The 13,547-nt window shown below is 43.3% G+C and overlaps 1 protein-coding gene across 15 annotated transcripts in view; it reads right to left on the bottom strand.

Annotated features, from left to right (window-relative positions):
* Positions 1-498: 498 nt before the first annotated feature.
* Positions 499-13,547, bottom strand: part of SGSM1 (small G protein signaling modulator 1) — a 92,864-nt gene continuing 79,815 nt past the window's right edge. For 9 of the 15 annotated variants that reach the window (XM_013982985.3, XM_005670760.4, XM_021072306.2 and 6 more), the window contains 4 exons: positions 10,789-10,898; positions 8,951-9,047; positions 6,269-6,436; positions 499-2,886 (listed from right to left, as the gene is read on the bottom strand). In XM_013982985.3, the coding sequence (XP_013838439.1) occupies positions 2,798-2,886; positions 6,269-6,436; positions 8,951-9,047; positions 10,789-10,898 (464 nt within the window). In that variant the 3' untranslated portion in view covers positions 499-2,797. Of the gene's footprint in view, positions 2,887-6,268; positions 6,437-8,003; positions 8,748-8,877; positions 9,048-10,788; positions 10,899-13,547 lie in introns of those variants that run through there. The other 6 variants (XR_014826449.1, XR_014826450.1, XR_014826451.1 and 3 more) reach the window with 2 other exon arrangements.

Raw genomic sequence — 13,547 nt, 5'->3', positions numbered from 1 at the left:
ATGGCTTCGAAAAATGGCTGGAACATTGGGACCAGTTCTTTGCTTTCAGAAGCTTCCTGCAGGAAGAAGACAATTTTCCTACTACAACAGCCCTGTGTGGGCTGGCGAAAGACAGGACCCTACCTGCCGGATGCTGTGTGGCTTTAGACTTACCTCTGCTTGTAATCTGGCAAAAAAGTGCTGACCGAGCCCATCCAGGTCACCAATGCCACTTGAAACTCCCACAGAAGCATCACAAGCTAAATAAACGGCTGTTTTGAGCCACTAAGATTTGAGGTGGTTTGTTATGAAGCATTACGTGTGGTAACAGCTGACTTATACAGAGGATGAGACATGATTTACAGCCTTGAGTTTTCATGAGAATCTGTCCCTCTCTGGGTCTGGGTCACTGGGGTGGGTGGGGGATGGGGTGCGAGGACATAATCTTCAGAAGCAAACATTTTTTTCTTTCAGATAAAAAAACCCCCAAATGCCACAGAAGCAAGAAAATAACCCAGGTTCATACATTTCTATTTATAGATATTTTCTCTATATATAGACACAACTCTTCAGTAAACAAGTACAAGATATGTTGGCAACACTGAGAAAAGGAGGGCACACCATAGATAAAATGACTCCCACATATTCAATTCTGGGACACAAGGACAAATACAACATACAGAGACCCAAAGAAACACAGTAAGCCGAATAGGAGTTATTCTGAATCACAACCACGACACTCTCTGAAACATCATGAGAGAAGGCAGAGAAGAGCTCTTGTGCTATACTTTCAGATTGGTCTGTCAAAAAATAAATAAGAATCAGAAGGTCTGGGACCTTGGTTTTGCTAAAATAACACCCTCTGTAGTGGACAGCTGAGTGTCAAAATAAACTTTTATCTGGAGGGGACTTTTCTCCCATCTTGGGAAGTTGAAGGGCCAGAAGGTACAACACTCACGCACAGAGCTTTCTTCAGAAGCAAGAGCATCTAGTCTCATCCACCCACTTGGGTGGAAGTTCAGATGCGGCTGAAAGTGCTGGGTCCAAGGGAAGAGCCTTGGCAAGTTCGCCGGGCAGGGATGCCCCCGACCCCGGTTTGCTCAGGACAGGGGACTAAAGCACTTCCTCTGCAAATGCTTCAGTGTGCTTTCTGGGTCTCTTCCCCTCTCTGAAATCCTACCTGCCATTCTTGGGAAGAGCATCCCTCCCTGATTCTGTTTCTCCAGATTCTGGTACATTCTCAGAAGAGAGGAGCTGGCAGGACTGCTCTCCTGGAAGGACAGGTAGACAGAGAAAACTAGCTCCCTTAGGGTCTGTTTGGGAATGGGTGTGAAGACACGGGCTGAGCTGTAACCCTGGTGCCGGTTCATCAGCTGCTGTTTCTTTTTTCTTTTTCTTTCCTTTTTTTTTCTTGCTTTTTAGGGCTGCACCTGAAGCATATAGAGGTTTCCAGGCTAGGGGTCGAATTGGAGCTACAGCTGCTGGCCCACACACAGCCACAGCAACGTGGGATCTGAGCCACGTCTGTGATTTACACCACAACTCATGGCAAAGCTGGATCCTTAACCCACTGAGCAAAGCCAGGGATGGAACCTGCATCCTCATGGATACTAGTCAGGTTCCTTAACAGGTGAGCCACAAAGGGAACTCCCCAGCTGATGTTTCTTTCCCAAAGAAAACAGCCACTATATCCTACCCTGGCCAACCTCTGTCCTCCTTTCCCCACTTTGTCCTGAGTGAGCAGGGGCACTTAGGGGAAAGCCAGCCTCCCCAAATAAGAGGCTTGCACCAACACACATCCCTCAATCTTCTGGAACAAGAGACTCAATGTGTGCAAGGAGGGGCGCGATCCTCCCTAGGAAGAGAGGAGGGGGGGGATGCAGACTCTGCCCTGCTTGGGCCAGGGGTCGGCTGAGCAGGACCCAGAAGAGGCCCATCTCAGGCCTATAATAGTCACTTTTCACAGGCAGACGCCTTTCCTGAAAAGAAAAAGTCTCTCCCAGGGCCAGTTGGAGGAGAAAAAAATGATACACTATGTGATACTGGACCCCAGGAGAGGATCCCTGTGTGCCTTTTCTAAACGGGAGGAAGTCTTAGGACACAGGTGGCTCAGGTACAAAGAAAGCGGTGTGTGTGTGGGGGTATATACACTTGTAGCCCCTCCTCCAAGCCAGTGCTTCCCAAATGGAGATCTCTGGCAATGTCTGGAGATGTTCCGGGTTGTCACAAGGGGGTGGGGTGGAGGGTGCTACTGGTATCTAGCAGGTAGAGGCCAGGGATGCTGCTCAACATCCAGCAGTGCACAGGGCATCATCCCTCAAAAAAGAATCACCCAGCCCCAAAGTCAGCAGCACTTGGCTCCAAGGCAACCTTCCAGCCATGTTCTGGAACATCTCCAAAGGGCCCTTCCAGAGTACAGAGGTAGCCCCACAGACCTCTCCACACCAGTTCCCAAAAAAACTCCCTTCCCAAGTCTCATCTGACAAGACAGTTTGGAAGGATGGGTGAGAAGAGAGAGGAGACCACACTGGGGACCCCGAAAGATGCTCCCTCCATCCATCTATAACCCCCAACTCCCACCAGGGAGAAATCCCAGACTTGGGCGATCTTTGGTCAAACAGGAAAACGTAAGGCTGAACTGAAGGGGCAACCCCTCTACCCCACCCGCCCAGTGGCCAAAGTTGGGGTACTTTCTCTTTGCAAAGAAGTCCACACTTGTGAAAAGACGCCAGGATCTCACTCCCTGGGCGGCCAGGAAGAGAAGCAGGCGGGACAGGCAGGTGGTGGCTCTGCTGATGCTGCCTGGGTGATGCGGCCCTCACTTGTTCTCAATCAGAGTCTGCACCTTGTACACGAGGTCCCGGGCCAGCTTCAGGACCTGCTTGGTGTTGTGTCGCTCAGCCATTTCTGAAAGAGTGGAAGGCAAAATCTTATGAGCTTCCTTCTGGGTCCATCCTCAGGACACACTTCCAGCACCCTGAGAGGTTGCTGGGGCATCCTCTGCCTTCTCCTCATCTGGCACCACCTCCAGAGTGGCTCTGGAAGATGAGATTCTGGGGAAGACCTGCATCTCCAGACCTTAGCTTCCTTATCTGTAAAATGGGAACCATAACAGTACCCACTTTCCAAGGTTACTGAGATCAAAGGAGATCAAGCTGGCTCACAGTGTGTGGTTAAAAAAAAAAAATGTTAGGTTCTCCCATTCCCCTCCTACAAACACAATGACAGAGAACTGTTTAAGAAAGCAATGACAAGCATGTGGTAGATGTTTAAAAGTAGAGAAGGATGGAAGCAACAGGACAGGGAGGGGTAGGGAAGGAAGCAAAATAACCATTTTGTCATGAGAGATTCAAAACGATGAGATCTTTAAAGCAGAATAATCCCAAACTCAGATTTTTATCATAAAGAAATCATTTAGGAGTTCCTGTTGTGGCGCAGTCGTTAACAAATCTGACTAGGAACCATGAGGTTGTAGGTTCAATCCCTGGCCTCACTCAGTGGGTTAAGGATCTGGCGTTGCCGTGAGCTGTGGTGTAGGTCACAGACGCAGCCCGGATCGCATGATGCTGTGGCTGTGGTGTAGGCCAGCGGCTACAGCTCCGACTGGACCCCTAGCCTGGGAACCTCCATATGCTGTGGGAGCGGCCCTAGAAAAGGCAAAAAAGACCAAAAAGAAAAGAAAAGAAAAAAAAAGAAAAGAAATCATTCAGCAGGGAAAAAGGGGCTAAGATCCTGGTTCCCAAACTGGGTGTCAAGGAACCCTAGAGTACCACTGTGAAAAATCCTTCATATCCACATGGAATACACATAAACCACTAGTGCGAGTGAGTTTGCAAACTGCACTATACTCCCATTGATTGCTTTGTAGATTTGCAAAGTTAGGTTTTCAGGAAGTGGTTGCTTGTGATAAAAGCAAGTGCCATGCAAAAATCACTATGGAATAGAAAATGAAGAGGGTGGGGTCCAAACTGATGCCAAGGTTTGAGAAGTTGTGCAAAGTCCAACAGGTAAATATATCCATTAGTAACTGTTCTTTTTTTGATATTTTAGGGCTGCACCTGTGGCATATGGAGGTTCCCAAGCTAGGGGTCAAATTGGAGCTGTAGCCACCGGCCTATGCCACAGCCACAGCAACACCAGATCCGAGCTGCATCTGCGATTTATACCACAGCTCACAGCAGCACTGGATCCTTAACCCACTGAGTGAGGCCAGGGATCAAACCTGCATCCTCATGGATCCTAGTTGGGTTTGTTAACCATTGAGCCATGATGGGAACTCCAGTAACTGTTCTTATTTAAATAGAAAATAAAAGTATTATTTTCTTTTCTTTTGATTTATATGTTGTTGTTTTTTTTTTTCAAATGGCTACTAAGTTGTTAAGATAGCTGTACTTTTTAAGTGGTTTGGACCTAACTAGCTATTGAATGGAATTTTTGGTCTGGAAGGCCATGACAATTTTAGAGACATTAGGGGTACTGTGAACTGAGAAAGTCTGAAACCCTCTATGTTAAGAAAGAAACTGCTTCAGGTTCTCCATCACATCCTCCAACTGGAATCCTAGATGCCCAAGCAGAAGGGATGGTTCAGAAAGTTATGAACAGTCACTTAAGGTATACTCCATTGTCTTAACAAAATGATTATATAGAAGATAGTTTTAAAAATATTAAGGGGAAAAAAACTGGAATCAACTGGATCCTGTGATGCTAACAACATAAAAATATGCGTTACTCTGGGAAAGACTGGATGGAAAAAAATCTCTTTAAAGATGAACCCACTAAGTGCAACATGGTCTCCTGAATTGGCCCTGTAGCAGAAAAAGGATATTAGTTAAAAACCAGGGGAAATCAGGAGTTCCCGCTGTGGTGCAGTGGGATCAGGATCGGCAACGTCTTGGGAGCACTAGGACGCAGGTTTGATCCCTGGCCTGGCAGTAGGTTAAGGATCTGATGTTGCTGCAGCTGGGGCTTAGGTCACAAATGCAGTTTGGATCTGATACCTGGCCTGGGAACTCCATTTGCTGTGGGGTGGCCAAAAAAGAAAAAAGGGAAATGAAATAAATCTGTAGTTAGTTTAGTTGTCAGTAACATATCAATGTTAATTTCTTTATTGTGACAAATGTACCAGAGTCAGATAACATATTGCCATTAGGGGCAGCTGGATGAAGGGTATTAGGAACTCTGAACTATCTGCAACTTTTCTGTAAATCTAAAATTATTCCAAAATAGGAGTTCCCGTCATGGCACAGTGGAAACGAATCCAACTAGGAATCATGAGGTTGCGGGTTCGATCCCTGGCCTCGCTCAGGGGGTTAAGGATCTGGCGTTGCTTTGAGCTGTGGTATAGGTCGCAGATGCGGCTTGGATCTGGAGTGGCTGTGGCTGTGGCATAGGTCAGTGGCTACAGGTCCAATTAGACCCCTAGCCTGGGAACCTCCATATGCCATGGGTGTGGCCCTGAAAAGACAGAAAGACAAAAAGAAAAAAAATAAAAAAGTAAAAAAATAAAAATAAAGTAATTCCAAAATAAAAGATTAAAAAAAAAAAAAACCTAAAAATGTTTCCAGGGTAAGGTCATCACAGGTGGCTTTTTTCTTCTTTTACTTTTTCCAAAATCTTCTTAAGAAAAAATTTTAATAGTGATAACAGTAGCAACACTATTGGTTATGAGTGTTGGCTCAACCTTCCGGCTATGAGGCCCCACATATGAGCAAGGTACCACTTGATTGATGGGCTTTATATCCATGTGGTCTCATTTCATCCTCCAGATATCTCTATGAGGGAAGTGTTAGTACCATTTTATCCCCAAGGAATATGAAGCCGAGATGTGAAGTCACGTGTCCAAGGTCACACAGCTCCCAAAGGCAAGGCTGGGAGTAGAATCCACATCTGTTTGTTTTCAAAGGCTATGCCTTTTTCATGCCATTTCAACTGCCTCTTTATACTTGGTTTCCTTATACTTGTCAACTCTCTGAAGCAGACAGTTACCCCATTTCACAGTTGAGGACACATATGTTTAGAGAGAGGAGAAGTGTCCATGGCACAGTTGGTTCCTGGCAGAGGCAGGGTTGGCCCCTGAGCCTGATTTCAACCCTAGCTCCCACTCAGGGATCACTCAACATTACAAGACATCAACTCATCCATTTGGAAATAGCCATGAGAAGTGGGCAGAATCCCCTCCAACTCCTTCATCATGCATCAATCTCAGTGACCCTCCATCCCTCCCGAAACCCTGGGAAGGGGCCCTCCAAAAGCCTGCATCCCTCAGATGAGACCCAGGTCATGTGGGTACCATTAAAAAATTTGATGATATCTGTGAAATCCATGTTGTTCTCCAGGATGATGTCACGGTAGACCTCCACCAGCGCCAGAGCGATGAACAGCACATAGTGGGCGGACGAGACGTGTTTGGCTGCCCAAATGGTCTCCCAGACAGAGAAGACATCATCATAGATGAGTTCTGTCAAGACATCAACACACACACACACACACACACACACACACAGGGAGAAAGTCAGTCACAGAGCTCACAGTGCCGCCTTCCCTTGGGAATAATCCAGGGCCAGCCATGCTCTGCCCTTCTGGGGGAGTGGACAGAGCTCAGGCCAGAGGCTGAGACCTGGACACTGTCATTTGACAGAAGCCTCAGTTTTTCCCTTCTGTAGAACACGCTACGTAAACAAGGTAGGTTGTAACTTTCCAGCTCTGACATCCTGTAAACGGAGGAACGGGGCACGTATAGATTTGATTTATGCTGACCTGTCCCTGCTCTGCCCCTTGGTCAGTGTCCCCCTCTCTCCCTGCCCCCTCTGTCCCCTTTCACACCCATGCAGGTATTTCCCTTTCGCCTACACAGAGGCCCAGCGGGCTGCTGCCTCTGAGTCTAATAAAGAGACAGAACAGAGCAATGGTGAAAAGTAAGGCTTCCCACGTCCAATAAACTCACTCTGAATCCTGGCTCCATTGCTTACTAGCAAGGTGACCTTGGGCTAGTTATTTCCCTCCATAAGCCCTTCTTTTTACTCATCTGTAAGTGGGTGATGACACCGGTAACAAAGGACTGAAGATATAATACATAGCAATGGCTCAGCATGGTACCTAGTCCTTGAGAGATACCTCCATACAGGTTAGATATTATTAGCATCACCCACATTTGCATGATAGCAATGCACTGTGTTAGACCTCACTTCTAAGTCATTTGTGAAAGATGCTCCATAGGCATCAGAGTTCTTGGTCTCTGATAAGCAGCTAAATAGAATGGAAGGCAGACAAAGAGAACAGACTTGTGGTTGGGAAGGGGGAGCGGGGGAGGGATGGATTGGGCGTTTGGGATTAGCAGATGCAAACTATTATATAGGGTGGATAAACAACAAGGTCCCACTGTTTGGCAGAGGGAACTATATTCAGTATCCTGTGATAAACCATAATGGAGGATGTCCTCTGTGGCACAGTGGTTAAGGATCTAGTGTTGCTGCAGCTGTGGCACAGGTCACAACTGTGGAAGGGATTTGATCCCTGGACCAAGGACATGTTTGATTTATGCTGACCTGTCCCTGCCCTGGCCCTTGGCCAGTGAACATGCTGTGGGTGCAGCCAAAAAAAACCCCCAAAAACAAAAAACATAATAATGGAGTTCCTGTTGTGGCTCAGTGGTTTGCAAATCCGACTAGGAACCATGAGGTTGCAGGTTTGATCCCTGGCCTTGCTCAGTGGGTTAAGGATCTGGTGTTGCTGTGAGCTGTGGTGTAGGTTGCAGACACAGCTCGGATCCTGCGTTGCTGTGGCTCTGGCATAGGCCAGTGGCCACAGCTCCGATTAGACCCCTGGCCTGGGAACCTCCATATGCCGTGGGAGCGGCCCAAGAAATGGCAAAAAGATAAACAAATAAACAAACAAAAAACCATAATGGAAAAGAATATTATTTAAAAGAATATGTATATATATGTATATTATATATATACACACGTTAACTGAATCACTTTGCAGTACAGCAGAAATTAACAAAGCATAAATCAAATATACTTCAATAAAATAAAGGTGATTTCATTTAATATGTTAATGATGTAAATATCCCATAGTAATAAAATATGTAGCAATAAGCATTCAAAATATTAGCTCTTTACCATAGAAGCAACCTATCCAATGACAGATAAGCAGATAAAGAAGGTGTGGTATGTGTGTACACACACATACAATAAAATACTACTCAGCCATAAAAAATTATGAAATTATGCCATTTGCAGCAACATGGATGGACCTAGAGGTTATCATATTAAGTGAGGTAGGTCAGACAGAGAAAGACATATACCACATGATATCACTTATATGTGCAATCTAAAAATATGATACAAATGAACTTATTTACAAAACAGAAACATACGAGCATAGAAAGCAAATTTATGGTTACCACATGGGAAAGGGAAGGGACGGATAAATTAGGGATCTGGGATTAATAGATACACACTAATACATATATAAAATAGATAAACAACAAGGTCTTAATGTGTAGTACAGGGAACTATGTTCTGTATCATATAATAAGCTATAATGGAAAAGAATATGAAAAAGAATTCATATATATAACTGAATCACTTTGCTGTAACCTGGAAAGTAACACAACATAAAGCAACTATCCTTCAATAAAAAAATTAAAAATTTTTTAAAAATAGAAAGGAAGGAAACTGGGCTTAGGCACATGGAGAGGGACCTCAAATCCTGGCTCCATCATTCTTAGCTCTGAATTTAGTTCTTCTCAGCCTTGGTTTCCTCATCTGTAAAATGGAAATTGCAACACCTACCACATAATGTCTCTGCAGGATAAGGTAGGTGAACTAATGGTCAGAACTCAACAATGGGCATTATTCTCTTCCACTGGCTCTGTTCCAACACCCCCAGCCTCACCTTCGTGACATCTTTTTCCCTGAGCTTCTGCTACAAAGAGTCTGGGAACAAGGTCCCAGTTTGAAGTCTGTACCTCGCTTGAAATCCAGCAGGAACCAGCGATAGCAGAAGTAAAAGTGAGTGTAGTCCCCATTCTGATGCATCAACTCAAAGAGCTCTGAGTCCAGGATCTGTCAGAGGAAGGAAATTGGAAAAAGGCTGGACCAGAGGGAACAGCTGAATAAACGATGCTATAAGCCCCATACTGGACACCATACAGTCCTTAACAACCAGGTGGAGTTTAAAAATAATGCAAACAGGAAATCAACCTAGCTTAACCTAACCCAGTCATTTCTCTAAAAAAGATATGCAAATAGCCAATAAGCACATGAAAGATGCTTACCATCATTAGTAATTAGGAAAATGCAGATCAAAACCATGATGAAATACCATTTCACATGCACTAGGATGGCTATAATAAAATGACAGACAACAAAATGTTGGCGAGGATGTAGGGAAATTGGAACCCTCCTACACTACTGGTGGGAATGTGAACTGATGCAGCTGTAATTCCATTCCTGGGCATATCCTCAAGAGAAACAAAAACCTAGGTCCAAAAAAAAAAAAAAAACCTCATGCATGAATGTGCACAACAGCTATTATTCATGATAGCCCCAAAGTGGAAATGACCCAAATGTCCATTGAAGGATGAATGAATAAACAAAATGTGGTCTATACACGCAATAAAAAGGAATGATGTAGTGATACATGCTACAAATGGATGGACCTTGAAAACATTATGCTAAAGTGAAAAAAGCCAGACTCAAAAAGCCACATATTGTGTGACTCCATTTATATGAAATGTCCAATACAGATACATCTACAGAGACAGAAAGTAGGTTAGTGGTTTCTAGGAGGGCTGGGGAGAAGGACTGACAAATGGGTATGGATTTTCTTTTGGAGGTTATAAAAATGTTCTGAAATCAAATGGTGGTGATGGTTTCACCACTGTGAATATTCTAAAATCCAGTGAATTGCACATTTTAAAAGGGTGAATTTTATGGTATGTGAATTATATTTCTGTAACACTGTGTGTGTGAAATATACCAAAACATTACAGGCATATCTTGTTTTACTGCACTTTGAAGATACTCAATTTTTTTACAAATTGAAGGTTTGTGGCAACTCTCCGTCAAGCAAGTCTACTACTGACATTTTCCTAACTGCATTTACTCACTTTGTGCCTATGTCATATTTTGGTAATTTTCTCAATATTTCAAAATTTATTATTATTATATTTATTGTGCTGATCTGTGATCACTGATCTTTGATGTCCCTACTACAATTCACTGAAAGCTCAGACAAGGGTTAACATTTTTAGCAATAAAGTATTTTTTAATTAAGACATAACAGATTGTTTTTTAGACATAATGCTATTGCACACTTAAAAAACTATAATTAATGTAAATATAATTTTATATGCACTGGGAAACCTAATAAATTCCTTTGACTTCCTTTATTGCAATATTTACTTAATTGCAGTGGTCTAGAACCAAAGCCCACAATACCTCCAAGGTCTGTCTGTACTTTGAGGAAAAGAATCAATACAACTCAAACATCTTTTTAAGGGCAAGGACCACTTGTTCATTGTTGTAGCCACAGAGCCTGGACCAAGTAAACGCTCAGTGGGAATGAGTCCAGTGGAGCTGAAATGACTTGTTAAAGTTGAGCTGAATTGAGTTTTCTGTTCAATTTAGAGGTTGAGTTGAATTGAGTTTTTTAGTTTAACTCAACTGGGTTGAGTTGGGTTGAAACGAATTAAGAAGGACTGAATTACTGAATCAACTTAAAACTAGGCATGGCTGGTAAACTGACTTTCGGTCCACTGGGTTGAGCTAGAATAAACTGTATTACTGTGAGACCAGGTCATACCTGGATTAGTGACCTCATGTTGGCAAAGTGAGTGTCCATGGCACCTCCATGGGGGAAGTTCTGGTTCATCCTCTTCATGAGCTCTGTGAAGCAGCTGAAGGCGAGGGCCTCTAGGGAAAGAGTACAGGAAAAACAGTCATCTCTGCCACAACCCAAAGAACTCGAGGTCTCAAACTGATGGTCCCAAGCTGTTCACAAAGTACACGGCCAAATGAGAAACATAAGACAAACGTGAAACAGCAGAGTATCCATGTATACCATTCCAAGGAATGCTCTCCAATCTTTATCACACACTTTCTCCCTTAGAGATATTGAGATGTCTTCAGCAAATGCTCTGTTTTAAAGATCCCTACTTGCTATAAATAACAAGTTGACAGTTTGGTCTGAAATTTTAAAAAAACATTCTTATTAAAATATAGTTGATTTATGGAGTTCCCGTCGTGGCTCAGTGGTTAATGAATCCGACTAGGAACCACGAGGTTGTGGGTTCAATCCCTGCCCTTGCTCAGTGGGTTAAGGATCCGGTGTTTCCATGAGCTGTGGTGTAGGTCGCAGATGTGGCTTGGATCCCACGTTGCTGTGGCTCTGGCCTAGGCTGGCAGCTACGGCTCTGATTAGATCCCTAGCCTGGGAACCTTCATATGCCGCGAGAGCGGCCCTAGGAAAGACAAAAAGACAAAAAAAAAAAAAAAAAAAAAAAAAAAAGTTGACTTACAATGTGCACAAAATGATCTAAAACAGAATTTCTATATATAAAAGACTTTATATATTTTTTTCACATTATGTATTCTTATTTTTACATTCTCTTTCATTATAGGTTATTATAAGAGTCCTGGTCCCAAGCTTAAAAAAAAATCTACAGAGTTCATGAAATTCTCAAGTTTGGGAACCACTGTATTAAAATAACAATTGTTAATATCAGAAGCGTATTTGCAGGCCTTATGCAAAGAATGGTCAGATAACATTGGGAAATGCTGCTTAGTGAGCCACTACATATATTAAGAAAGACAATGCTCTGAGAAGTCCTGTAATTAAAAAATCTGTTTTATATTCTTCAACTCAGTGTTTAAAAATATTTATTTGAAAAACAGTACCTCTTTTTCTCTTAACAGCTAGTAACTTTGGGGAAAGTTATGGAAAGGTCCCTCAAAGCACAGTAGAATTTCATTCATTTTTTCTTAAAGACTTCATTTTCCAGAACTTCAGACTTACAGAAAAATTGAGAAAGCATGTAGAGAGTTTCCACATATGCCACACCTAGTTTCCCCATTACTACATCTTCTATTATTATGGTACATTTGTTACAATTAATGATGATACATAACTAACTCAAGCCCATAGGGTTTTTTTGTTTTTTTTTATCTTACGTCTTTTTTTTTTTTTTCTTCCCAAGAACTACACGACACACGAGAGTTGTCAGCTCTCCTCAGGTTTCTCTTGGCTATGGCAGTGTGTCAGCTCTTGCGTGTTTTTGATGAGCTTGACAGTTATGAAAAGCACTTATCAGGTATTCTATGGGATGCCTCTCTATTGGAATTTGTCTGATGTTTTCCTCATGATAAGACTGGGATTAGGTGGTATTGGGTGTAAGACCACACAGGGGGAGTTCCCATTGTGGCTCAGCGGGTTAAGAGCCTGACTAGTATCCATGAGGATGCAGGTTTGATCCCTGACCTCACTCAGTGGGTTAAGGATCTGGCATTGCCATGAGCTGCAGCATGTTACAGATAAGGCTCAGATCTGGTGTTGCTGTGGCTGTGGCTCAGGCTGGCAGCTGCAGCTCTGATTCGACCCTTAGCCTGGGGAGTTCCATATGCCACAGGCGCAGCCCTAAAAAAAAAAAAAAAAAAAAAAAAAAAAAAGACCACCTAGGGAATGTGCCATTTTAATCACAAGCTATCAATGGTCCATATTATCAATGTGATTTAGGGTGGGTTCTGACCTTGATCACCTGATTGAGGCAGTGTTTTCAGGTTTCCCCATTGTATGGTTCCTCTCACCTCTCACCCCCTTCTACACTGAAATTTTTGGAAAGAGGGCACTATGCTCAGCCCTGAGCAGGGCATTATACTCCTCATTTTTAAACAGCCTTATTGAGGTTTATATACCATAACATTCATGCTTTTAAATGTCTAATTTAGTGGTTTGGTTATATTCATGCTTGTGAGCCATCATCTCTAATTTCAGAACATCTTCATCACCCTCGGAAGGGGCCCTATAGACATCAGCAGTCATCACCTCTTTCCCTCTCTGGGCACCACCCTGTACACCACCACCAAACCCTTTTCTGTCTCTATATTTGCCTCTCTGGCAGCAATCTTTTTTTTTTTTTTTTCTCCTTTTGAGGGCCGTACCCATGGCATGTGGAAATTCCCAGGCTAGGGGTCAAATCAGAGCTACAGCTGCTAGCCACAAACACACCTACAGTAACGTGGGATCCAAGCTGTGTCTGCAAACCTACACCACAGCTCACGGCGTTGCCAGATCCCTGACCCGCTGAATGAGGCCAGGGATTGAACCTGTGTCCTCATGGGTATTATGTTCATTTCCCCTGAGCCACAGCAGGAACTCCTTCTGGTAGCAATCTTATCTTAATGTTGCTAAAACATACAGTTTCTCAAATGCTCTTGAAGCCAGTTCTCATATCTTACTGGTTTCCTCATTAACAAGCTGAATAAAACCTTTGTCATGTGTTCATGTTATTTGTATGAAAGAGTCTCATAATCTTCTAAAAATTATATCTGATCTGTTCTGAAGGT

This window comes from Sus scrofa, chromosome 14, assembly GCF_054392235.1.
Source record: "Sus scrofa isolate SSC_HxYL_T2T_F1_AM1 chromosome 14, Sscrofa_HxYL_maternal_Yorkshire_Landrace_v2.0, whole genome shotgun sequence".
Classification (NCBI taxonomy): domain Eukaryota; kingdom Metazoa; phylum Chordata; class Mammalia; order Artiodactyla; family Suidae; genus Sus; species Sus scrofa.
This window is presented reverse-complemented; position numbering and strand designations above follow the sequence as displayed.